The sequence below is a fragment of the Eumetopias jubatus genome, unplaced genomic scaffold (assembly GCF_037043125.1).
Source record: "Eumetopias jubatus isolate StellerSeaLion01/CBP00866 unplaced genomic scaffold, mEumJub1_p1.0 scaffold_8, whole genome shotgun sequence".
NCBI classification, from domain to species: domain Eukaryota; kingdom Metazoa; phylum Chordata; class Mammalia; order Carnivora; family Otariidae; genus Eumetopias; species Eumetopias jubatus.
In genome coordinates, this window is record NW_028274814.1 from 44,812,745 (window position 1) to 44,838,327 (window position 25,583).

Genomic DNA, 25,583 nt, shown 5'->3' on the forward strand with positions numbered 1-25,583 from the left:
CTCTAATACTGCCGGGTAATGATGGAGGCCCCTGTCCCTGTGTCAGCGACATCTAACGCCTCAGGCCCCCCGGCCCCCCGCCCGCTGGCTGCGGTCCCCTCTGCCGAACCTCCGCGCATGCCGTGGAAGCCCCTTCATCTTGAGCGAAGGGTGCTGCAAAAGAGGTGGCTCTCGGTTGGCTGGCTGCCCACTGAAGGGACACAATGGCCCCGAGCCCCTCCCCCACCGCGGTGTGATTTGTCATCTGGTGGGTCCAGAACCCACAGCTAACCGTGAGCTTGGGAATGGCTCACATACTCTCAGGAGACCTCGCCTGGCCGGTGGCCAGGGTCCGGGTAGCAGCTGGTCAGCTCCAGCCTGGAGCTGCGCGTCCGCCGGCTCTGGGTCCATCTTCCAGTGCAGTGTTGGATGGTCTAATCGTGAAGCTCCTAACACTGTCTGGTAAAGATGGCCCCCGGGCCGGCTCCCTCGGCAGCGACCTTCAGGGAGCCCCGAAGACCGTGGAGGCCTCCTGATGAACCACCTCTGACCTTTACCCCGCTGGGTGGTGGTGGTGGTAGGGGGGGTACATCACTAGAAGAGGGGAACAACGGGGAGGAGACAAAATGGCTGCCCCGAGAGCCGCCGCAGGATTTGGAAACATACTCGTTCGCCAGGTACCTCCATTCCCTTCCAGCCTTGGGAAGGCGAAAGAGGGAAAGTGTGCATCGGACCTCGTGGTGGACTGGTTCAGGTCACTTGGCCCGTCTTTTGTCTGATTGTCGATTTCACCGTAGGCTCCTAGTCCCTGCTCCATCTCCCTGTCCCTTTTATGACACTTACCTGCGGAACAGGGGGTTGTTAATCTACTTTTCTCCAACATCCTGAGAACTGGAAGACGAAACCCAGTCCCTAACCCTGTAAGACTGGCAGTCTCTCCTCCCCTACCACGTACTCTGTAATTCCTCTACTTCCTTTTGCCCCCAGTGCTAATGGTTCCCAATGTTCCTTGTCTCCCCATAAAGACAAGGGACGGGGACATAGGGGCTGTGGTGTGATTCAGGCACAAGCAGTGGCTTCATTTCTCTGCTGCTTGAGTTGCCGAGGGCCGTCTTGGGAAGGATGTGAGGCGGCCGAGTAGGGACTGAAAACGGGCACCTGCTCTGTTGGGGGCCCGGGGCTGCTGTTGTGAAGAGCCTACCTCCGTAGGTAAAACCCCGTTCCACAAACGGATTCTCACATCTCGCGACTGAGAAATTGAGTGTGGGTAGCCCACAGCAAGGAACTTGATCCGCTGGGCTTTTGAACACAAAGTCCCTCGACAGACGCAAATGGTTTTCCCCACAGCTACATGGAACCTTGTTACCAAGGAAGCAGCTCGTGTTGGGGTCATCAGATTTTTTTGGTCTAGCTCAGCAAAGGCACAGCTGCTCCAGCCTTAAAAAAGGAAATGTTGGTTAATAAACGTTGGTGATGTGGTAGAAGTGGAGGGTGGAGTGAAAAGTGCAGCTGGGCCGCAGTATCCGAGGACCTGTTGCTCCCAGCTTAGGTCCTGTTTTGGATTTGACTCAGCTGGGCTTCCACGGTGAGCAGCAGGGCCCGGGCCCTTAACTCCTCAACCGCCCTGGTCAGAATCCTCGCGCCCCCTGCTGGCAGATACAAAGACAGACCCAGGAGTGCGTGACCTGAACCTGCGCATGCGTGCCTCCCCTCACCCGGCTCAAACACGTGACGCAAAAAGACTTAAGTTTAAGTAATAAAAATTTATTGAGAATTCCTGGGATGGTGGTTCTCGCCTCCCGACCTGAAGGGAGGAACCAACACTGTAGGCAATCACTCCGAAATCACACTGTCCCAACACCTCTGGCCGACACAGGGAGGAGCAAAATCAATTCCCCAGAAAACTTGTCAGGCTTTGTTCATCCAAGAAGGGTTGGGAGGACAAATAAGGGAAGGACCATCACATGATACTGGGGGTGGGATGGGGGTGCGCTGGACCCGCTGGCTCCTCAAACACCAGGGGAGGAACAGATCCACTTCTTCTCTGGGAGTGGAGTTCCCGGTCACCAGGCTCATTTCTTACCCTTGATGAGGCTGTCACTGTGGAAATGGGACAGACGGATGGCATAACTATTAGAGCACATAAATGTGAGAGACAGAAGAACTCAGGCCACTCCCCGCTCCCCGAGTGAGGGGGCGTGTGTCATGAGGTGAGAATGGGAAGGCGGTGGGGAAAGAGGCAGGTACTGGGAGATGAGCTGCAAGACCCCAGAGAAACAAGGACGTGTCACCAACTTACCTGCCCCTGTGGATACCAGGTCACCGGATGAAGGGGAAGCACAGAAAGAGAAGAGAAATGCACAGGTGATTTGACAGTATCAGGCCCCACCTGCTCTAAACCCTCCTTCGCTCCCAAGAGAAAAAGACAGATGGTTGGAAGCCAGGAATCTTGCTCTGAGAAGAGGCTGGTTCCCTTGGCCACGACCATTTCTCGTCTGTCCTTTCTAGCATCCTTCCATGCCCTCCACCAGCAATTTTAGGGCTTCCGAGTACGAGTAGAGAGTATCATCTTTCACTACTTCTCAGTTAGTACCAAACCTCACAGCCCGAGTGTTTACACGAATAATCCTATTTGATCCCACAAAACCAATCTTAGGAGAGTCAAGTTAGGGGCTCTCAACCACCCACGATTCTAACTTTGGTTCAGTGTCTTTCAAGCAACCAGACTCAAGTCCCATGCTCTCTGTGACACCCCACTATGTAGGTCGTGTGTCTTACCGGGTGAAACTTTCATCCTGTAGGTTCAGGACGAGGTTGTCAGCAGTGAGATAGATACGGTTCTGTGATGTGGCAATCTACAGGGCCAGAAATAAAAAAACAGATGCTAGTATTCACACCTGGACTCCGACCTTGCAATTCTATAACCACTGATGGAATACACGTGGGTTAGGAACAGGGCTATGGCAACGAGCGAAGGCAGGGTTTCTGCACTCAAAGATCCAGAACAGCGAGCAACTGTGATGTATTAGCACAGTAACAGAGGCATGAAAAGGTCAGGGAGCCCACAGAAATCACGTTTGATGGAGGACGCATGTTAGAGAAGACAGTTTGAGTAGAAACCGCAACAATCAAGATTCTAATTCCCTCACTTCAACATGTTTTCACTTAAAACGATTCCAGACTCATGGCCACCTTGCGGGGAATGCTGGGCTCCCAGACTCACCGTCTTGGAGATGTTCTGGGCTGCCCGGATCTTGCGCAGTTTGATATAGCCAGGGTTCTTGCTCAGGGCTTCTCCAAGGTGAGCAGGTTGGGGTTAAGGGTTCACCCAAGGTCTGGTCGCAACCCCTGGCCCCATCCTTACCACTGCAGCCCTTCTCTGGGCTGTCAGATCCAAGGTTGCGCTCAGACAGCTCGTGCCTAGTCCCACTTTGGCCCCCCACTGTGGGCCCTGCTGCAGGCAGCTGCCAGGAACTGGAGGCAGCAGAACTGGAGGCAAGGCCAATGGTGCTATGGATCTGCCTTACAGTGAGGAGCCAGGCCTCAGGCACCCCACGAAGATTTCAGATCCCAGTCAAAACCTCCACCCCCAGGGAGCCAAGGACCAGAGAGCACGGAGTCGCATTCGCCTTAGTGTCATCAGCCGGCCCAGGAGGGAGAAGGGGGAAGCAAAGTGCTCCAGGGGCTGGGCAGAGACCTCTCTTAGCAGAAGGATATCATTTTGGCGGCCTCAGCCTCACCCTCGGCCTGCACAATCTTCTGCCGCTGTTCCTGCTTTGCTTTTTCCACCAAAAACTGGGCTCGCTGGGCCTCCTGCTGAGCTGTGGTGGGAGAGAGTCAGGGGGTCACAGATGTGAGGTGTCAGGGACCCCATTCCACCTCCTGCATTCTCAGAAACCGTGGCCCTAGTCCTCTTGTAACTCACCCACTTGTTTGGCTTCCACAGCAGCTGTGTATTCTCGGCTAAAGCTGAGCTCTGTGATGGCCACATCATCCAGAATGAGGCTGAAGTCCTTGGCCCTCTCTGTCAGCTCCCGCCGGATCAACAAGGATACCTTGTCAGGGAGGGTCAGGGAGAGGCAGATTGAAGGGACTGGAGAACTGGAAGGGAGGGGTATTGCTGGGACCGTCTGAATACCAGATTACCAAAAAACAGCAGAAAACAACCCTTTCTTGGTTCTGCAGCTAGAACATCTGAGCTGGAAAGGACTTGGTCCAAACTTCCCAGCAGGTCACAGTGACTCCTCATCTCCCGCTCTCCCCAGCATAATATGTACCTCTAGACCTTGCTAGGGTTTTCTCCCGTGCTTCCTACTGCTGAGAGCTCTTGAGCACCGGTCTCCACCCATTTCCCAGTGACATTAGTACAGCTTCGAGGTGAAAAGGGATCTAGGGTCATGACCCTTTTCTACCAAGCTGCCCTTCCTAATACCCACTGCTCCAGACCTAGGAGGGAAGGTGACAAGCCATGTAGATGGTGACAGGTCAGACCTGGGCCCGCTGGGTGATCAGCTGTGAGGCATTGAACTTGGCCACCACACTCTTCAGCACCTCGTTGACAATGGACGGCAGCACTCGCTCCTCGTAGTCTAGCCCTAGGCGCTGATACATGCTGGGAAGCTCCATGGCATTGGGTCGAGACAGCACTCGCAGGGAGATGTTCACCATCTGCAGGTCTGAGAGTGAGGTCAGCAGTGGCCGCACAAGGCCCCGGGGGCCCCATCTGGCCTCTTAGCCGAGCACCTTTCCCCACGCGTTTTCTCCTCCAGATGCTGCTCTACACCTGGTGCAGTGCTGTGCAGGGTGACAGGCCAGATGTGGCCTCTGCCGCCGAAAAGTCTAGTCGACCTGCCAGCTCTCCACTGGTAGAGCTGACCTCTCGGTTTGCTTCTGTACTGTGTTCAGCCTCTACTGTAGGCTCTCTCACACTGCATCATAATCACCTGCCTTCTTTACTAGTCTGCATGGACTTGAGAACAAGGATCGCGCTGTACGAATCCTTTATCACCAGAGCCTAGGATTCAGGGGATGTTAAGCCACTGGCACTAAAAACAGTACAAGACAGTACATTACACGTGAGCTGCTTGAATTAGTGTGTACATGCCTCTGTGTGAGTGTGTGCATGCGTGTGTATGAAAAAGGAGTCTGGGGAATCTCAAAGATGGCTTCTATGTATAGTCTAGCAGGGAACAGGTGCTCCAGTGAAAAGCGGGGCCAAGTTTCCCCGGGAGAGGGGACACTAGTGGATAGGATTAGTCAAGCAGTTAAAAGAAAACAGGCTTTACAGTAAGGCTTTGATCTAGTTAGCGAGTAAGACAAAGGACAAACAGTACTTTCACTGAATTTACATTCGCAGGGAGGGACCACTTCGATGGATACGGGTGAACACACAGAATGTCCAGAATACACTGCTTTAACCTCAGAAGCAAATACTTTTACTATAGCTCTTCTGCGGATTTGGAAACCAAGGCCCAAGAAAAGTGACGCTACCCTCTTGCCCTAGGATCTCCTGCCAGGCTCCCTCGCTTACTTTATGTAGCCACCTGCCAGGGACTACAAAGTGCCGAGACCTACCTTTGGAGCCTGTGGGGGAGGAAATTTTTCGGGGTCTGGCCCGAATGTCATAGATGATGGGGTACTGGAACCAGGGGATCCTGCAGGGGAGGGAACATGGACAGGTATCAGGAGACTGCAGTTTCACTAGTGTTGCCTGTTTTTCCTCCCCACGTGTTTCTTGGCTTGCTCCACCTCTCAATGACCATGGACAAGGAGAAATTCTCTCTCCCTCTGGAGAACAGTTTATGTGCTGCAGGAGTTTGGGCCAGCACCCAATGTCCAGGAGAAGTGAAGGGCAGCGCTGAGCCCTTTGAAGTCCAACTGCAGCCACTGGTGGGTTGGCTTTCAAGGGTGAAGGGTCGGGGTCAGTCCGCTCTGCCCGCCATTACCTGAAGTGAAGGCCTTCGGCCAGTATGGTGTCCTGCTGCACGCCACCGATCCGATTAAAGAAAATGGCTCTGTGCCCGCCTTCCACTGTGGGGAGAGGGGTGGGGATCAGGCCAAAACGCTGCTGAGAGTATGTACTAGCCTCTGGTGGGGCGGGGAGAGGGGGTGGGTGTGCGCGGGGCCCCGGCGGGACGGGACAGGGGATCTGGGGGGGAATGGGAGGAGTCCGGAGAGCGGGCAGAGGTTGCTCACCGGTGAACACGGATTCGCGAACGCCGTACGCCACGGCGCCGGCCCCCAGCAGCAGCTTCAGCGCCGTGCCCATGCCCCGGGGCCCGGAGGGCAGCCGTCCCGCTAAGTCCTTCAAGTTCTGGGCCATGTCCGATCCTGAGGCAGGCGGCACCAGTGGTCAGAAGCGGGTGCCGGCCCACCTCAACCCCACTCCAGTTGAGATCGCACCCTTCACACGAGGGTCCGGGGCCCGCGGTGCTCGCGGGAGAAAGGGCACCGGAAGTGCGCTCCCTTCTAAACCCTCCCCGGCGCCCACAGCGGACCCGAACTTCGCGCACAGGAATTACGTATTCGGAAGTTCCCGCCCCTTTCTGGAATTCGCCCTTCCAGAGAGGCTTCATTAGCGCGAGACTGCTGGCCGTTGCCATTTCCAAGTGCCCACTTTCAAAATGGCAGCGGGAAGGAAGCTTGAGATTAGGGGTAGGGCGAGGTTTCATTTAAGGACCTTAGCGCAATTTCCGGTCCAGTGGCAAGATGGCTGCGCCCAGTGGCGGATTCCAACCTCGTGAACGGCGCGGTGGGGAGCAGGAAGAGGGCTGGGATGCTGTGGTTCCCAAGCGGCCCCGACTCGGGGCGGGAAACAAGATCGGAGGGCGAAGGCTCATTGTGGTGCTGGAAGGGGCCAGTCTGGAGACAGTCAAGGTAGTTTGGGACGAGGAAGTGGAGAAATAGTAGATTGATAGGCTGGGACCCCCGAGGGGTGAGGGTGAGAGGCTCAAAGTGGATGGGGAGGCAGAGAGGTGAAACATCCTTTTGGAGGAAGAGTGGCCTAGGTGACTGTCTCTTGGTTTAACATCCTGGCTTGGCATCACTCGTTTTCTTCTGTCCTTCTTGAATCCTATTGCAAGTGTCCGGTTGTGGCTGCCAATTGATTTACTAGGATGCTGTGATAAAGTCATCTAAGGGGGAGAGGAGGGGAGGGGAGATTTGTCCATCGGTGATCCCATATCCTAAGATAAGTTCTTGAGCAAAGGAGAAAGGTAGTTACTGCAGCGCAGTTTGCCCAAGCCTTTTGTTCGTCAGGACTTTTTTATTTCGTTAACATGTCTCTATTGTCACCCTCCTTTATATTACTATCCACTTCGAAACACTGGATCAGATTATCCTTTAATATTTTTTAATTTTTTTTTAACCGTCATTCGGCTGTTTTCCTGAATAAATCCAGCAATTCCCTCTTTTAAAACTGCAGTGTTTTCATTCTTCCTTGTTTCTCTTACCCTTTAGGCCTAAACTTGTCCAATGAGTAGGCCCAGAAGAAATAGCCCTGGTTTATAAGTCATACTTGGGTTTTAATCTTGGTTTTTAATACTTATTTTAAAGTGTATGATCTTGATTGAGAAAACAAGTCCTCAGTTTGTAAAGTGGGGGTTAATACTTTGAAACTGCTTTGAAAGTATTATTTCGATAATGTATGCTGTGATTCTTTTCCATCTTTACTTCAACCAGTTACTATACTAAGCTTGCAGTCTAGAAAGCCCCCCCCCCTTTCATTTTTCTTAGGTAATTGATATTTCTGACTTTAGGATCTGATATTCATCCCTCCCTCAATTGCTTGCTGTGTTTCCAGCCTCTTAATTCTGAATGTCATGTAACCACTTTTGTCTCTTCACGTGTTCCATGGGGATGATAGTACTTACCTTACTGGGTTGTTGAGGGGATAAAAGGAGGTGATATCAGTAAAGACTTTAGAATAATGTCTGTCACTTGGAATTATTACTATTGTTATTGACTCCAGGTTCTTTATTAAGAAGTTGAAAAGGGCAGTTGGTTAAGCATCTGACTCTTGATTTTGGCTTAGGTCATGATCTCAGGGTTGTGAAATTGAGCCCCGCGTCTGGCTCCACGCTGAGCACGGAGCCTGCTTAAGATTCTCTCTCTCCCCCTCTGTCCCAGCCCCTCGTGTGCCTCACTCATACAGTCCATTGAAAAAAGAAGTTGAAAAGGTCGGTCAAATGAAAATTCTTAGAGCATGCTGGAAGAGGTTAGGTCAAATGGTCATTAATGGTGGTCCGGGGATGACTGAATTCATAACTAGCTGAAATCTGTACTGTTATCTTTTCCCTGCCTTGTGCTGGTATTGTTCCTGACAGCCTCACTGAGCCTGCTCTCTCCCATTTATTCCTTATACTCCAGACTCATTGGCCTTTCGTTAAGCTCTTTGGAAGCACTAAGTTCTCTGATATCTTAAGGCCATTACACAATGTTTTCTAATGGAAGCCCCCTTTACTCAGCTCTTTGCTTCATTAATTCCTACTTAATGTTCATTTACTTAAAAATTACTGAGTTTTATTATTGCTGCTCAATCTTCAGTTATTAGTTAAGTATTATTTCCTTATAGAAGTGACTCCCTTCCTGGTATAAATCACGCCTTCCTGTTATAATCCTTTAATGAACCAGATGGTTCACTTTTCTTTCATAACATTCATCAAAATTTGGCTGTGGTTTCATGTGGTTGTTTACCGTTTGTCTCTTCCACTAGAAGGCTCCTCCATGAGGGCAGGCAATAAGGCTTTAAAAATTCTTCTATCTCCAATACCTGTTACAGAAAATGAATACATACAGTATTCATTCTCTAATTATTCTAGTTAGTGGTTTTCAAGCTTATTAACCACAAACCACAATAAAAAAAATTACATTGTGAGCAAGTACACACAGGCAACTATAAAATACCAAAAGTTTCATAAACCATTACCTACCATTACTATATGTGAAGTACTTGTTTTCATCTCTTATTTCATTAAAAGAACAAAACTCCTAGTTATAACTAATGGGTAGAAACTAGATTGTTCTATTTTACTCTTCGGTATCGAAGAGTGTCCTATGGAGGTGGTTCTTGGTCCTTTGTTCTTTTCCTGTGCTTACTCTGACATTTTTGTCATTTCAGTTAGTCAGTTTCAAAATCTACATACCTCTTTCCCCTAATTTTGTGGAGTTTCGATCTCAGGTTGTTGCCAGACATACAAATGTTCTGTTGATACATAGAAACATAGCCTTTCAAATCCGGTATTTATATTTAATGGCATGTTTTTAAGACTTTTTACTGACCATTTTAATGCTCCTTACGACTCCAAATTGCAATTATTTTTTTTTAAGCTGCTATAGATGTATCAGGCCAGATTTTTAGTATCGTACTTCTAGCTGGTGACTTTTCTAGTACAGAGTTGCCAGGATAATATCCCTTGCTCAGTCATGCCCCTGTTGTTCCAGGATTATTTCTGGCTTTGCGCTTAATACTTGAGGAACCTACAGTTCACAGAGCAGTTTCATATGCAACCACTGTTCAGTATACTTTTTTTTTTTCAGAGAGAGTGCGCACGCACCCATTGGGAGGGGAGGAAAGAGGGAGATTATGACTTGAGCCAAAATCAAGAGTCGGATGCTTGATTGAGCCACCCAGGCGCCCCTCAATATACATCTTCTTTATCCATTCATCCATCAAGGGACACTTGGGTTGCTTCTAAATCTTGGCTATTGTAAATACAGCGCTGTAGTAAACATACAGGGCTGCATAGATCTTTTCAAATTAGTATTTTCATTTTCTTTGGGTAAATATGGGTAGTAGAAGTACTGGGTTATATGGTATTTGTATTTTTAACTTTTTGAGGAACTTCCATACTGTTTTCCACAGTGGCTGCACCAGTTTACATTCCCACCAATAGTGCACCAGGGTTCCCTTTTCTCCCACATCCTCGCCAACATTTAGTTCTTATCTTTGATACTAGCCATTCTGGCTGGTGAGGTGGTATCTCATTGTGGTTTTGATTTGCATTTCCCTGATGAGTGATGTTGAGCATCTTTTCATGTGTCTGTTGGCCATCTGTAGGTCTTCCTTGGAAAAATGTCTCTTCAGGTCCTCTGCCTATTTTTTAACCAGATTGTTTGGTTTTTTGGTGCTGAGTTATGTAAGCTCTTTATATATTTTGGATATTAAGCCCTTATCATTTAGGTCATTTGCAAATACCTTTTCCCATTCACAAGGCTGCCTTTTTGTTTTGTTGGTTTCCTTTGTCGTGCAGAAGTTTAGATCATGTGATATCACAGGCTGTGTCCTTTCCTTTTCCCTCTAAGATCAGTTATGGTGGGAGGGGAGAAAGGGTCAGTGGCCACACAGTAACCTTTGAAGGGCTTGATGGGTCCCATCCCCAGAGTTTCTGATTCAGAAGATCTGGAGCAGATTTGAGAATCTAACAAGTTTCCAGATGATGATTAAGATGATGCTGATTTGGGGACCACACTTTGAGAACAACTAGTCTAGGGTAAAGGAAGGTTATCTTGCTCTCTGTCATGTTCCCTATTCTTTAGGCAGGGAAGACATATGAGCTACTCAACTGTGACAAGCACAAGTCTGTGCTGTTGAAGAATGGACGGGACCCTGGGGAAGTGAGACCGGACATAGCTCACCAGGTAACTCCAGGGACAGAGCTTGCAACCCCCCGAGCCTTTGGGCAGAAGATCAGGCAGCTGCGTGCTGCTTCTCTTCAGTCTAAACTGTGCCTTGGTTTCTGCCTCCCTCAGAGTTTACTGATGCTGATGGACAGTCCCCTGAACCGAGCTGGCTTGCTACAGGTTTATATCCACACACAGAAGAATGTGCTGATTGAAGTAAACCCCCAGACTCGAATTCCCAGAACCTTTGACCGCTTTTGTGGCCTCATGGGTGAGATCTTTAGGACTTGAAGGTTCAGAATGAACTCGGCAGTAGTGAAGAAGGGGGGGGGAGAGGACATGGGATAAATGAAATGTGAACTTTTTAAGTGGGGGGAGTGGGGAACATGTTTGATACCAGAAAAAGGGCTCTTCATTATCTTCCCAGGTGAGTGGGTAAGACCCGCATGGGTTCCTGGCTGAGTGAAAAAGGGAGAGGGAACTCACTGTCATCCAGCTAGTCAGCTGCTCGTTCGGAACATTTTAGCACTGCAGTGTGGATTTAAAGGACACATGGAGCCCACCTTAACTGTGGGTTTTTCTGGTTAGATTTCTGGGCAGAAGAAATGGGGCCGCCACCAAGCTCTGAACTTTCTCTCCCCTCCCCCCCAGTTCAGCTTTTACACAAACTCAGTGTTCGAGCAGCTGATGGCCCCCAAAAGCTCTTGAAGGTGAGGTATTGGCACCCACCGGTTGGAGGTAGGGTTCTGAGTTTGTTTCTGGGGCTGATTCCCCCCACCCCGTTCTTTCTTTAGGTAATTAAGAATCCAGTGTCCGATCACTTCCCGGTTGGATGTATGAAGATTGGCACATCCTTTTCCATCCCATCCGTCAGCGATGTACGGGAGTTGGTGCCCAGCAGTGACCCTATTGTTTTTGTGGTGGGGGCCTTTGCCCATGGCCAGGTAAGGTCTGGGCTCAACTCCTGGGTTCTCCATAGAGCCGAGGCTTAGAATTCTAAGAATACCTGGCATTTTTTGATGACCTTGGGCAATAGCGGGTGAGACCACGTCCTGCCCCAGGCTGTATATTTCGAGGCCCGCTGGCATGTATTTGTGGCAGTGAAAAAGTCAGGACCTTCTTAATCCTTTGTACAAATTCGGTATTAAACGGCTCTGTGAAATACTAGCTCAGCCGTGTTTTTCCTGCCCCAAAGAAGGGCTTCACCTGTTACAGAGTGACAGCCAGCTGACAGAACTCCTTCTCTCTTTTAGGTCAGCGTGGAGTATACAGAGAAGATGGTGTCCATCAGCAACTACCCCCTCTCTGCAGCCCTCACCTGTGCAAAACTCACCACAGCCTTTGAAGAAGTCTGGGGGGTCATCTGACAGTAGCACCTTGTTCTGGGACAGAGACTGTGGCCATCCCTCGACCCTGCTGTCAGCTCACTGCTCGGAGGGGACATTCTTGCACCGAGACTGCGGGGGCTTGGGGAGGCGAGGCTACATTTGCTATTTGTTTATCATATAAATACTGTTCTTGCAAACCTGGTGGTTCTTTGAGGATTTCTAAACTGAGCAGTTATCTAGTGGTGTAAACTGGTTGCTCTCCTCAGACTTCAGGAAAAGAGGTGGGGTTACGGTGTTTGCAGTCTGGTTCTGGGCTTTGCAGGTAGGCTTGGACGCCAAGCTTCTGGGCGGGGCAAGGAGGGAGCCCTGCTGGTTTCCACTATGGCAAGCACGGAGAACTGTCTGTAAGAAAGCAGCCGGGAAGGCTAGCGGTGAAAAACTGAACAAAGAGAAGTGATTTTATCTGGTACAGTTCCAAGGTAGAAAAAGTGGAGCAGGTGGGGCCTGGTACCCTCTCCTCCCCCCCATGGGGGGGGTGGTGGTAGCGGCACATATACAATCATAGTAAATTGGCAGAAGAAAAACACAACAGATTCCTGGCTAGAGGGGGAGAGATAAGGCAATGTGCATGGGGGAGCCCAGAGGGGGGACATGGGCCCTCTACTCCTCCCACGAGAGTTTCCCCTTTGGCCCCGGATGAAGACTTGGCTGGCAGCAGAGGCACGGCCAGGAGTACCATGTCTTCCCCACTCCCTGGCTTCTACGTTCTCGGTGCTCTGAGGCGAAGGAGTGCTGTGGAAAGGGATACAAGTCGTTTCTGCACCAGCCCTGCTCTGGGCCACCTGCAAGAGAAGAGACTTGATTGGCAGAGTCCCTCCTTCTAGTCCCTGGTCTGTAGCCCTTCCAGCTTCTTCCTGGCAAACCCAAGTTCGGGTAGTCCATGCCCCATACTGGGGTTTCCTAGAAGCCAGGCTACCTTGAGATTCACTCCAGATGTCCCATACTCCCCGCCTCCCAGCTCCAGTCTAGTGCTCTATTCTGTCACTTGGTAGTTCAGCTTAGCTACAGGGATATTTACTTACCAGGGAAATAGATTATCCCATTTTCTTTAACTTTTCTTTCCTTGGCACCATTGCTTTGTGAACATAAGGCAATATGAAGAGTAGGCTCAAGAAGAAGACATGGCCAAGAAAATAGATGGATTTATACACCTGTTGGGGAGATAGAGGCCACTGAGGTAGATACAGGGCAGGGACGATCCCTTACCACCAGAGGTTTCAGCGACCCCCCCCCGCCATTCTTGCCAAAAGGCCCTCGCTTACCTTAAACCATTTGTCCCATGTGAAGAGACAGAAGGCAGTCATTGAGTAACCCATGAAGAGCCAGTGGATGGTCTGCTGCATCAAATAGTAGAGGGGTTGTAGGACAGTAATGGAAGCCAGGTTGCGCAGGGTTGGGCTCTCCTGAATTAGGCTGGCAGCCTGGGGAGCGAGGGGGGAGGTCATCAGTGTCTTGCCCCTTCTCATAGTCCCCGTTCACCCACCACCCTTCAGGCCTACCTGTTTCTCTACAATAACAATGAGGAATTCCATCTGGAAGCAGACCAGGTATCCTGAGTGTAGTCCGTGCCAGAGGGCCAGGAAGAACAATGAGAGTCCCTGGGATAGTTCTTTATTTCCAAGGAACTTGAGTCGTTTGAAGAAGTAACTAGAGAAAAGGGTGGGTGGGGATGAGCCTCAGACCAGTCTGTGCACCGCCACCATCTTGCCTCTGGCTTCCCAGCGCCCCAAGGCGTGCAGTGGTGGTGGCTGGCTCCTGCTTGGGGCCACCCGGGGTAAGGGAGGCGGTGCCATCGGATCAGCTTTAGAGATGAAAGAAGGTGAAGTTATAGCTCCGTTCAGAGACAGAAAACAGGCCTCAAGCTTAGCTGGGTGAGCATGGGCAAGCCACTCTGTCAACAGCTGCCTCGGGCAGGGGTGAGGAGGACAGAACAGCTCCCGTGCCGCTCAAACTCGTGCACTGGGGACAAATAAACCACCGCAACGGGGAACATGAAACCAGTGGGTGGCAGAACTGGGATTAAAACTCAGGCACTTCTCAGGGCACCTGGGTGGCTCAGTCGGTCGAGCATCTGACTTCTGATTTCAGCTCAGGTCATGATCTCAGGGCCGTGAAATCAAGCCCCGCGTGGGGCTCTGTGCTGGGCACAGAGCCGGTGTAAGATTCTCTCTCTCTTTCTGCCCCTCCCTACCCCCCCATCTCTCCCCCTCTCTAAAAAACAAACAAAACCCAAGGCACTTCTGGGTCTTGCTTGTGTCTTACAAATATGACAGGAATGGGTTGTGGGGGCATGGGAGCGGGGACAAAACTAAGTGTGGGTGGGTGTGAGGATGACTGGAGGTTCTACCCAAAGTGGGGAAAGATGGATAGTACGTCTGTGCCCTCAAGTCTGGGAAAGCAGCGGAAGGAAGGAGCTAGGGCCCAGATGTCCCCTCCAGCGGCTTACCGGGCCACCCAGGCATTGGTGTTGATGTTGAATGAGGCGATGGTGCCACTGAAGCGGGGGGTTGTTTCAAAGAGCCACACCTTCATGTTGGCACAGGCATCCCACTTGGCCTTTCCATGTTCATCAAACGCGTTGAAGCCTAGCCCCGTCAGAATGCACACTCCTTCCTGAGGGAAGGAGCCAGTCCGTGAGCCTTCCTGCTATGCTCCTCCCCACCACGCCCCACGGCTTGTTGAACGAGGCCCCGGTTTCATCTTTTCTACTTACGGTGACCAGCCAACAAGTGACATATTTGTACAGCACGAACTTGCCCCAGAGCAGCATGTACACGCAGCGGAACCAGAAAGGGTGGTTCTTGAGAGAAGAGAGAACGGCCACACGTTAGGGATACTACCTGGGCAAGGCAAATTTCCCCTAACGCTCTTCCTTTCCAAACGCGTGGCTGACTACTGCGGGTCCACCTGGCAGCCCGCTGGCTTAGCCCTTCGAACAGGCTAAGAGGAGGACGCAGGGAACCCAGCGAACAGCCAGTCACCTTTTTCTTTGGAGAGTCCCAGAAACAGCCTTGTCCCTAACTCCTCTAAAGCCCCGAGCATTCGGGACGCCAAGTACCGAGGGATGCTGAGATATCCACGGTCAATGTTAATTTAAGAGGCAAACCTACCCAGAGTGCGTAGGGAACTGCTGCAAGCCTTTCAGCTGGGCAGGAGCAAAAGCCAGCACTTCCCCCTCCCTTGGGTTTTGAATTCCCTAGAAGCCCCCAATCTATCAAGAGAAGAAAACAGGCTGGAGAGGACGGAAGCTACGAGGCTCCAAGGAGTCCCTGGCTGCAATAAACCAAGCTAGGAGCTGCTCCCGCGGGAGGTGAGGGGTGCTAAACGTGCACCTGGCACAGCCCTGTGCCCGCGAAGGTCGTTCAGTGCTGGCTGCTGAACATGTCCCGGCCCGGCTGGCATGGACACCAACTGTCCCAGATCTAGAGCAAAACCAACATGCATTTGTTGATGGTATGACCCACTTCTTGGCTATCTACGGGGACCCTTGCCTGTCCATTTCTAGCTCTGATGCAGCCAGGCGGCTGCAGCATTAGTCATCACTCACTTCATAGTCTTCAGTGAGGAGATAGTCTTCTGTGATGTGGGGGCTAAGCAGAGTGTAGCCCACCAGGTAGACAAGGCCCAGACTCAGGCGCCTGAGAGCAGGTATGGTGCTGGAAAGGAACAAGCACGGTCAGGACGGGCAGTGGCAGAGGCTTTTCCCTTCACCCGCGGACCTTAAGTTACGGAGAGAAGTGTTTCAGAGTGTGCGGGGCGAGGAGCTCTCGGTGCAAAGCCGGTATCTGGCAGCAATATGTGGCTGGCTTTCGGCACCCCGCGAGTCCCGGGGAAGGGCAGGGCGGTGCGGGGGGCGGGGGGGGGAAGGTGGGGGGCAGAATGTGCGAGGCCGGGGGGCGTCCCCTTGGGGGGATGGTATGGATCGCGCGGCCTCGCCGGCACTCCCCGGCCACACCAGGGCTGAAAGGCCAGTGCGGAGGGCAGGAGGATGATGAGTCTCAACCTGCTCCTTCCTACTCTGGCTGAACTGATGCTCAAACACAGGCCAGGCAACTTCTCAGGAAAGGGAATTTTTTCCGGTAACTTTTTTCAATTTTCTACTGTGATATACATATATAATATATATATATGTATATTTAGCAGTCTTTTTTTTTTTTGGTAAAGGCAGGGACGTGACTGTTCAGGCAAAATCCTGCGGCATAAAAGTGAATTTTTATGTTTGTACTACAGGGTCAGAATGGATGGCTGGAAGTAGCCTAAGCTGAAAAGGGCCCGCTAGCCACCAGCAGCAGGTCCGGTGCCCGTTACGACAGTCCAGTGCCTGCTGTGGCACAGGCCTGTGAGCCAGGGCCACGCTGGAGAACGCGGCCGGGGCTGGCCTTCAGGAAGTCACTTAGAAGTGGCTTTGTACTGGGTGAGACACCTATACAGAAGTCTTGACCAAGAGGGGCATTTACCTGTTTGGTATCTTCCCTGGTACGTCAGTCAGCTGTCCCTGCACCAGCTTCATGTAGTGGTTCATTGAGAACTGGGGCCCTACCAAGAAGGCCCCATAGAAGTAGGAGAAACCAGCAACTTCCAGCAGGGAAGGGACACCCCGTATGGCATATTTCTGTTGCTCAGAGGACAAGGAATTCTATGCCGAGAAGAGAATGAATGGTTTAGGATAGCCTTGCATCTCCCCCCAAGAGCCAGTCTGCATGTTCCCCACCCTTGTGCCCCACAGAACCGGGCTTCTTCAGACAGCCGTCTCTTAACCATGAGAGACGATGGACTCTGAAAAACAAACTGAGGGTTCTAGAGGGGAGGCGGAGTGGGGGGATGGGTTAGCCTGGTGATGGGTATTAAGGAGGCACGTTCTGCGTGGAGCACTGGGTGTTATGCACAAACAGTGAATCATGGAACACTACATCCAAAACTAATGATGTCATGTATGGTGACTAACATAACATAACATAAAAAAAAAAAAGATAGCCGTCTCTTTGAGGGCACGATATGGAGAAAAGGAGTTGCTTCACATGAAAATGAGGATGTGCGGGGGGTAACTTAGCAACAGTCGGCTGCTGCTTTTCCAAATGCCAGGCTGGCACTGATCTCTGGACTTTGGGCACGAGCTGGATCCGGGGAAATTAGATTTGTTGATCTTTGCTCAGTGCTCTCTGAAACAGAACTCTCACAGGCTGGGCATGGGCGAGAGGCTCTGCCCCTGGCATCTGGGTGCAGTCTTTTGGTAGCAACAGCCTTTCTCCTTCCCTTTGGTTACATTCCTTAACCTCTCTGCAGAGGAATGGGTACTTACCTGATCCTTCCCTCCGTCAAAGTAGTCAACAGCCAAACCTGAGCAGAGAGAGAAGGCATGGGTAGAACAGAGGGAGGGCACTGAGGATGTGGCCTGTGGACTGAGTGTAGCCAGGAGCGGACCAGGGGGAAAACAGAGTTAAGTCTATGGTTGGACGGGGAGGAGCCTAGGTGTAAAAGGGGAAGGCAGTGAGCCAGCACTCACCAATCAGCTTCAAGGTCAGGACACAATGCGGCATTGTCCATTTGATATCGTAGTTGCCAGTGGCTGTGTAATAATATCCGGCAAGAAGGTAGACCTGGGGAGTGGGGGGAGAATTTATCCTACCACCTGCTAGGGTTTCTTTATTTTCTCCCTGCTCTGAAATCTACTGTATTCTTTCATTTTTCCTTTCTCCTGGTCTCCTCCTTAAAGGCTTTAAGTTCCTATAAATGGAAGAAACTGAATTCGTAGAGAGGAAGAGACTTGCTCAAGGCTTCTCGGCAAAATGAGGGCTAAACGGGGAATTCAGAGCTTAGAGTCAGTAGCTAAACATTCCAAGCTGATTTCCTCTCTTGCCTTTAAGCGACACCCCTCACGGCCAGCTAGCTGGGCTAATCCTGGTCCGAATCAAAGAACCCGAGCGGCCCAGGCCTGTGCACAGGGGGTTAGCTGGCATCGCTCCCTGGAGGCAGGTAAAATACCACCATTGCCATCTGCAGATGAGACACCTGGCGCCCGTGAAAAGCGACCTACCCGAATTGGGGCTGCGCAAGCGATGCTGGGAGAAAGGACTAGAAACTGGATCTCTTAGTTCCCTTTTGCTGTGCCACAGTCCCTGACGTCCCCCCACCCCTGAAGTGCTGTCGGCTGGGATCTGAGCTGCCCGCCGAGGGAGCGGCGCATTTACCATCTGGAAGCAGTAGGTAGCCAGGACAGCAGTGATGGTGCGGCCCATGAGTCGGAGGATGAGGAACTGAAGCACAACGCACAGCACGGAGTGGTAGAGCTGATGTCCTGCAGGCAGAGGGGAGAGCGCAGTTTAGCCTGTGATTGTTGGGGGTTTTTTTGTTTTGTTTTTGTAGTTTGCATTCCCACCCTTCCTGAAACTTCTAAACACAAGGAGAATTAAAATTAAAGAAGCAAGTTTGGTGTGAGGATTTTTTCTTTGAAAAGAGACTCATGTTTCGGAGAGAGGGAAGGAAATGAATTGTATAAATATAAGGGACTGTCGGGGAATTACGGCATTTCTGAATGCCTGAGCTAAAGGGATGCTCCTGACGAAGGCTGCTTGCATCCGTCATCCGCTGCCAGCCCCAGCAGAGAAAATGATGGGGTCAGGCCAAGGTAACTGCTCTCAAAATACTATAGGGGAGAGGAATGTACGTAAGAGGAAAATTAAGCTCTGTTCCTGCGCATACAAACCCTCTTTTTGCAAGCAGAGCACTGTAACTTCCCTAGCCATCAGATTCTCTCCCGAAATTCTGTTCAAGTCTGCTCCTTCCCAGGTTCCCTCCAATCACGGCGCCACTGCTGAGTTCACTCACCAAAGTTAAAATAAGCGATTGAGAGGCCTGTAAAGGTGTGGAAGAGATGGATGAGGTAGCTGTCCTTTAAGAAAAGGTAACGCCGAAAAAACACAGCCAAGGGGTAACCTAGAGGGGAGAAAAATCAGTAAGAGGGTTTACCCGTGCCAGATGCCCTCCTGGTTTTGTCTTGGAAGTTTAGCTGGCAGGAAATGCAGCCCAGAGTGGAAAATCCGTATATTATGTGGACGTCGGCGGAGAAGATAACAGCATCCCTAAGAATCGGAAGTCTCTTTGCAAATCCAAATTTAAAACTGAAGATAGGAGTTTTATACGAGTCAATATAAAACTGGGTCCTCAGACTAGGTGTCCCTTATAGCCTCTTAAATATTGCTAGGAATTTTCTCTTGCGTTTTTTCCAAATGATTCAAGGAATTAAGAGTGCCCAACTATGCCCGGGGACATTCTTTTACGCCTTTATGATCTGATGTCGTCACCTGTCCTGTTAGCAGAGTAAGATCAGCTTATGAAGAGGACAAACGTAAATTCATGCCCGGCTGTAAAGCTGGATTCCTGCCTGCATATACAGTTGCGTACTCCTCACATACTGAGGTCTGGGCATCAACTGTGTTATGAATCCATGTGAATATCCTGGAAAAATGTCATCTAAAGCTGTGATTCCCAGCACGGTCCCAGGGCCATGACTGAAGTACAAGGGGTATCTCAGGCTGGGCCATAAACTGTCGAAAGGCGGCTTGCTGAATTAAAAAGGGTCAATAACATTTGGTATTCCTCAACTACAATGAACACGTTCCCAGGTTTTACCACACGTTCACAGTCAGTGTTAGCAAGCAGTCTGGCTCGAGTGCTTGGCAATACTCCTACAGCAGTCGTGTGTGTGCAAAGAATTGGAATCCCCGCGTCTTTCTGGAAGGATACTTCACCTATCCTATCATTGCATAATTAGTGTTATTGAGTTGCTCATGGTTTACAGTTGCTGCAATTCTTGCCGTCAAATTATAGATTGCAGCTTGTTTTTCATGGGCAATCTGGTGGTGAGCTTGGTTAACTGCAATGCTCAGAAAAGTGTTACACACAGAGAAAATGCTCAATTATTTATCAAGTGAATAACAAGATGCATAATCGTTATTATATACTGGCCTATGTCCTGCTAGTCCGTTTTCCCATACTTTCATTATTTTAACTTACCAACACAGCTTGGGTACTTACATATCCTGTTTTTTTTTGTTTTTGTTTTTTTCACGTAACAGTGTATCAACTATTTGATCTCCTTGGTGCCAGGATCTGCTGATGTTCTTGGATTGCTGTTCTCATCGTGGGCTAGCCTCTTTATCAAATTTACAGCTTCCTGCAAGTAGTTAATTTTACAGATATCCTGTGCATCACTGGCTCATTCATTCGACACGTTTGTTAAATGCCTACTGTATGCCAGGTACTCTGTTTATAGAGCATTTGATGAGGGAGGAGGTGGCATGTAACAGTTTCTTTTCTTGCTAGCTGAGATGACGGACATAGGATTACTAGCTCAAGGGAGAGGGAGACATCTATGACCCTTTCACAGTCAGATGAATGAGCAAAGAAATAGGATTGAGTCTCATTACATATCACGTGGGCAGAAATTTGGCAGGGACCGAGCACCAGGTTAGCAGCAAGTTTCGCTAAGAACCAGAGCCAGGTACTAGAAAGCATATAGAATAAGGTCTGATTGCCTTAAATCTTTTGCTTTTTATTTTAAAGATTTTACTTCTTTATTTGAGAGAGAGAGAGCGCGCGTGCATGCGAAGGGGGAGAGGCAGAGGGAGAAGCAAACTCCTCGCTGAGCAGGGAACCCGACGACATGGGGCTCCATCCCAGGACCTTGAGATCATGACCTGAGCTGAAGGCAGATGCTTGACCGACTGAGCCACCCAGGTGCCCTGCTTTTTAATGTTTTAGGAACAGGGGTATAAATTAATAGAAGCAATAAATAGGACAGATCTCAGGACACCTGGGTGGCTTAGTCGGTTAAGCGTCTGCCTTCGGCTCAGGTCATGGTCCCAGGGTCCTGGGATCGAGTCTCACGTTGTGCTCCTTGCTCAGCGGGGAGCCTACTTCTCCCTGTGCCTGCAGCTCCCCCTGTTTGTGCTCTCTCTCTCCCTGACAAATAAAATCTTAAAAAAAAAAAATAAATAGGGTAGATCTTAAATATCTAGAGTACTGATAAATACGTTCTAGATAGCCAAGGGTTTACCTTTAGGCACGAAGACCTTTAACCAACTGGAAGCCCTAAAACCATTTCGAATGCTTGAAATTAAAAAACAAAACAAACAAAAAAATAAAAAACAACATACATTACCCTGCTTCCTGAAGTTGAATATAATTTAATATTTTCTTGGTGATCTGGGCCATCATTACTCTAGAGTACAGTCATGACCTATTGAGGTGTGTAAAACTGTTTGCTCTCAACCTTGTAGGCCCTCCATTCTGAGTTCGTGTATCCATTTCTTAGAGCTTTTATGCCCCTTTCCTCACTACTCAGGGATCAGGAGTCAGTTCTTGAGCTTCTTCTGTGTGCCTGCCAAGGATAGTTCCTTTCTCTATTTTTAATTTACCGCAGGCCTTAGAAACTATAACTATGTTTTAAAGGTGTGAAAAAAAAGATGTAAGAGCAAGAGTCTTGGGTGCTTTCCTTACAGATGCAGTGCATAGGCCTGGTGACATCTGTCCTGGCCACTCAATGCCCTTTTCTCCTGTTTTCAGGTATAGGTGGGGGGTGTGGTGGCGGCTGCTGAGTTCCACGCAGGTAAGTGAAGTATTAGTGCATACTAGTAAACACAGATGAAGATGGAGCAGTTGGTAGAAAAATAAGAATGCAGCAGGCCCGGTTACCAAGAACACTGAGATCATCACAGAGAACAACGAAGCCCAGAATGAAGCTGCAGAGAGGAAGAAGGAACTGTGTGGGGCGAGTTGCTGGGACAACCCAGAGCTGATTTTGAGTGTGTAAACATCAAACCTTGCTCTTGGCTGCCACTCAGCTCGGTGGGTTTGGGAGCCTGGCTGCCCTGCAGGGATGTGCTGTTTTGGGGAGGGTGTTGTCCTACAAGCTGTTTCTGAGTCTTAAGCCTTTTTCATGGGAGCCAATGCTTAATATAATGGCTGTAGTCACCTGAAGAATCTTTGAAAGCCAACAGAAGCACCTCCTCACACTCACCCACCGGCGAGTCTGATTCGGTAGGTCTGAGGGATGGTGATGTGCAGCCAGGGTTAAGAAACAATGCTTTACTAAAAATCCTAAGGCAAGGCAGCGGTCCGTACTAGGTCCTGAGAATAAAATTCCGAGCTTTTTGACTGGGGTTTATGGTCTTCCTTTAATAGAACCAAACAAGCAGAGGTTTGTTTTTTACAAACACTTTTTTTTTTTTAAAGATTTTGTCAGAGAGAGTAAGCAAGCGAGAGCACAAGCAGTGGGAGAGGCAGAGGGAGAGGGAGAAGCTGACTCCCTGCTGAGCAAGGAGCACAGTGTGAGACTCGATCCCAGGACCCTGGGATCGTGACCTGAGTCAAAGGCAGATGCTTAACTGACTGAGCCACCCAGGCGTCCCGTTTTATAAACAAATTTATAGCTTCATGCAACTAGTTAATTTTCTAGATAGCCTGTGGATCACTGGCTCATTCACTCCTTTGATGTTTATTCAACGCCCACTGATTCCAGGTACCCTGTTTATGAAACATAGGAACTTGCTTGGCTAATACTGTAACCGTTTCTTCTTTTTTGATTATTTTTTTAAAGGCTAGGGGGGCCTTCAGAAACTTATTAGCAAATGCAGGATGAGATCTAACATAAACGCTAAACCTGAGGATCCCCTACTAGAATGGGAACGTTCCAACAGCAAAAACTAGGGCATTCAAAACACTGTGAACCTCAAAGCACACTGAATTGGGTCCTCCTGAGAGGTTCAGGGAGTCACGGAGTATCCAGCTACATTCCCCAGTCAGTCCCTGGATGTTGACTGGGGTCCAAGTGCCAGCTGCGTCAGAAACCAGGATCTGTCACAACCTAGATTGCTCATGGAACTCCTTATTCTCTGTATAATAGTTGTGAAATTACTTATCAATCCCACAGGTTCTGAAGTTTCATTTGAAGAAACAGAAATGAGCTGTTTACATTACAGTCTGATAAATTTCTTTGACCTCTCAACCCGTACAGCTATTTCTGGACTCCAGAGGGCAAGGATATGACCCCGTTTGGTCAGGCAGTGGTTCATATGACCCCGGTGGAAAGAAAATAGAGCATTTTTGGCAAGTGTGCGGCAGAAAATAGGTTTAGACAGAACTGCTATGTGTTGGCTTAGTCTGATGATAATACCAGTTTTGTCAAAAAAGACGACTACCTCAAACATCATGCAAAGCGTTGACATAACATCCATAGCACACCGCAGGGGTGTTCAAACGTTCTGGTCTTGGAACCACTTTAGACTCTTTAAACTACCTGAGGATGACCTCAAACGACATTTGTCAGCGTGGATACTATCTATCAACATCTCTTGTGTTAGAAAACAAAACGAAGAAAAATGTAAAGTATTTCATTGCCAATTCATTCAAAAACAGTAAACTGATGACATAATATATAAATAACATGCTTTTAATGAAAACAACTCTATTTTCCAAAACAAGCAAACGAAGCCATTTAATGAGAAGAATGGCACTGTTTTACATTTTTACAAATTTCTGGCCTTTGTCTGGCTCAATAGAAGATAGCTGGGTTCTCAAATCTGCTTCTGCATTTAGTCTGTTAATATGTTGTTTTGGTTAAAACATACGAAGAAAATCTGGCTTCACACAGATATACAGTTGGAAAGAGAATCTTAATAGCCTTTTCACATCATTCTGAATACTATTCTTTGATACTATACTGAAACTGGACAAGTAAGTAGTTTCTTAAAGGTTAAGTTGCAATGTGGGCTCTGCAACCATATCGGTGAACTTTCCATGCTGTTATGTTAAAATCCACTGGCCTCTCATGTGCTTTGAATGAATCTTTTACCCAGGCGTGATTTTTGTAACACCATGCGTTGGTCATGTGGAAAACACTCGTTCACTGAGTTAGGCAGATCTTCCAAATATTGACCTATGTCAGAATACGATAAACCAAAAAAATCCTACTTCTTAATATCACCACTGATTTCCAGCAGCAAAGTCTTTATATATTGGGAAGTTGTCAAGCTCCTGGTGACGGATACAACTTTTCCCAAATTCAAATTTTCACTTGAAAGCCTGAATTTTAGTACTGACAACAAATACTGTCAGTTGTTTTCCTTGAAGCGACAGACTCACTTTGTACATTTTCAAGAAACTATCTGCCAAATGCCCAGGTCTCAAAAACCACGGTTGGCCTGTCAGTCATTCTTTCAAGTAAAAATGGTGTTCAATGAAAAAAAGAAGCTGTTCATTCACCACGCAGCTCAAGCACAGCACAAGAGCTTTGCCTCCAGACAGCCTCTGCCCTTCAGGATGTAGGAGGAGTGCTTTGTGCAGACTTCTCGATTCTTCAGAGTATTAAAAAGATGTGGGACACGTGGGTGGCTCAGTTGTTAAGTGTCCGCCTTCGGCTCAGGTCATGATCTCAGGGTCCTGGGATCGAGCTCTACATCGGGCTCCCTGCTTGGCGGGGGACCTGCTTCTCCCTCTCCCTCTACTGTCCCCCTGCTTGTGTTCCCTCTCTCGCTGTGTCTCTCTCTGTCAAATAAATAAATAAATAAAATCTTTACAAAAAAAAAAAGGACATGTACTCAAGGGTTGAGATTTAATAAAATTCATGTTTATTCTTCACCAAGGACATTTTTTTTTTGAAGATTTATTTATTTGAGAGAGAGAGAGAGAGAGCGCGCACGAGCGCATGAGCAGGGGGAGCAGCGGAGGGAGAGGGAGAAGCAGACTCCCCGCTGAGCAGGGATCCTGACACAGGGCTCCATCCCGGGACCCTGAGATCATGACGTGAGCCGAAGGCAGACGCTTGACAGACTGAGCCTCCCAGGCGCCCCCAACAAGGACATTCTTAAGGGAACCTGGCCCTCTTTGGGGGGAGGGGGGCTGAGAGTGCGCAGCTGAAGAACACAAGGACCGCGAGTGCAGCCTGGTGGCCCTGCCCTGACTCACCACAGGGCACCAGCAGTTACCCACACTGCTTTTGTACTATCAGAGCAAATGTCAATGCAGCAAACCTAGAGGTTCATGGACTACAATTGGGAGACTGCCAAACTGCTGACATATGGAATGATGTTTCTGCTTCATCTTCCTTCTTATAATGCCCAAATCCAGGCCTTGGCTTCCTCCCTGCTTTACTCACCCGCCCCGCCCTCCTGTATTTTTTTTTTTTTTCCAACTGAGGTATAATTCACATACCATAGAATGCACCATTTCAAAGTGGAGAATTCAGTGGTTTTTGGTATATTCATAAGGTTGTGCAAACATCCCACTATGTAATTCCAGAACATTTCTGGTTCCCCAAAAGAAACCGCACACCTGTTACCCAGTCACTCTCCATTCGCTCCTGTCCCTAGACCCTGGGAGCCACCGGGGTTACTTTCTGTCCGTATGGACTGTCTATTCTGGGGACTGCAGATAAATGGTCATATAATATGTGGACTTTTAGGTCTGGCCTTTTTCACTTCGCATAATGTTTTCAAGGTTCATTTATGTTGTAGCACATATCAATACTTGATTTAAAAAAAATTTTTTATTTGAGTATAGTTGACACACAATGTTCTATCAGTTTCAGGTGTACAACAT

General features: G+C 49.1%; 3 protein-coding genes and 1 non-coding gene across 5 annotated transcripts in view; 1 reads left to right on the forward strand and 3 right to left on the reverse strand.

The window, feature by feature from the left end:
- Positions 1–1,722: 1,722 nt before the first annotated feature.
- PHB2 (prohibitin 2) lies at positions 1,723–6,479 on the reverse strand. Its single transcript, XM_088025891.1, has 9 exons — positions 6,175–6,479; positions 5,925–6,009; positions 5,554–5,633; positions 4,471–4,655; positions 3,905–4,034; positions 3,697–3,800; positions 3,203–3,280; positions 2,279–2,834; positions 1,723–2,079 (listed from the first exon to the last, which is right to left on the reverse strand). The coding sequence occupies exons 1-8, from the start codon at positions 6,299–6,301 to the stop codon at positions 2,754–2,756; spliced, it is 870 nt and encodes a 289-aa protein (XP_087882017.1). The 5' UTR covers positions 6,302–6,479; the 3' UTR covers positions 1,723–2,079; positions 2,279–2,753.
- LOC114222626 (small nucleolar RNA U89) lies at positions 3,365–3,626 on the reverse strand. Its single transcript, XR_003611979.1, has one exon. It is a non-coding gene; the product is annotated as a small nucleolar RNA U89 (small nucleolar RNA).
- A 121-nt stretch (positions 6,480–6,600) lies between the features above and the next one.
- On the forward strand, positions 6,601–12,124 carry EMG1 (EMG1 N1-specific pseudouridine methyltransferase). The gene is made up of 6 exons (XM_028121012.2): positions 6,601–6,855; positions 10,516–10,617; positions 10,729–10,870; positions 11,251–11,309; positions 11,394–11,543; positions 11,853–12,124. Exons 1-6 carry the CDS (start codon positions 6,688–6,690, stop codon positions 11,964–11,966), a joined length of 735 nt encoding a protein of 244 aa, XP_027976813.2. The 5' UTR covers positions 6,601–6,687; the 3' UTR covers positions 11,967–12,124.
- A 235-nt stretch (positions 12,125–12,359) lies between these two features.
- The window catches only part of LPCAT3 (lysophosphatidylcholine acyltransferase 3), a 38,754-nt gene continuing 25,530 nt past the window's right edge, over positions 12,360–25,583 (reverse strand). The window contains exons 2-13 of one of the 2 annotated variants that reach the window (XM_028121009.2): positions 18,813–18,920; positions 18,176–18,282; positions 17,491–17,584; positions 17,287–17,324; positions 16,445–16,623; positions 15,535–15,643; positions 14,701–14,787; positions 14,434–14,600; positions 13,487–13,634; positions 13,250–13,408; positions 13,010–13,138; positions 12,360–12,769 (exon numbers count right to left, since the gene is read on the reverse strand). In XM_028121009.2, the coding sequence (XP_027976810.1) occupies positions 13,022–13,138; positions 13,250–13,408; positions 13,487–13,634; positions 14,434–14,600; positions 14,701–14,787; positions 15,535–15,643; positions 16,445–16,623; positions 17,287–17,324; positions 17,491–17,584; positions 18,176–18,282; positions 18,813–18,920 (1,313 nt within the window). In that variant the 3' untranslated portion in view covers positions 12,360–12,769; positions 13,010–13,021. The remainder of the gene's footprint in view (positions 12,770–13,009; positions 13,139–13,249; positions 13,409–13,486; positions 13,635–14,433; positions 14,601–14,700; positions 14,788–15,534; positions 15,644–16,444; positions 16,624–17,286; positions 17,325–17,490; positions 17,585–18,175; positions 18,283–18,812; positions 18,921–25,583) is intronic. The other variant, XM_028121010.2, reaches the window with a different exon arrangement.

Coding starts and splice junctions, on each gene's coding strand:
- EMG1 (XM_028121012.2), top strand. CDS start 6,688: ATGGCTGCGCCCAGTGGCGGATTCCAACCTCGTGAACGGCGCGGTGGG. Junction 6,856..10,515: donor CCAGTCTGGAGACAGTCAAG/GTAGTTTGGGAC, acceptor CCTATTCTTTAG/GCAGGGAAGACATATGAGCT. Junction 11,310..11,393: donor GCCCCCAAAAGCTCTTGAAG/GTGAGGTATTGG, acceptor TTCTTTCTTTAG/GTAATTAAGAATCCAGTGTC.
- PHB2 (XM_088025891.1), bottom strand. CDS start 6,301: ATGGCCCAGAACTTGAAGGACTTAGCGGGACGGCTGCCCTCCGGGCCC. Junction 6,010..6,174: donor TCGCGAATCCGTGTTCACCG/GTGAGCAACCTC, acceptor CTCTCCCCACAG/TGGAAGGCGGGCACAGAGCC. Junction 3,281..3,696: donor AGGCTGAGGCCGCCAAAATG/ATATCCTTCTGC, acceptor CAACCTGCTCAC/CTTGGAGAAGCCCTGAGCAA.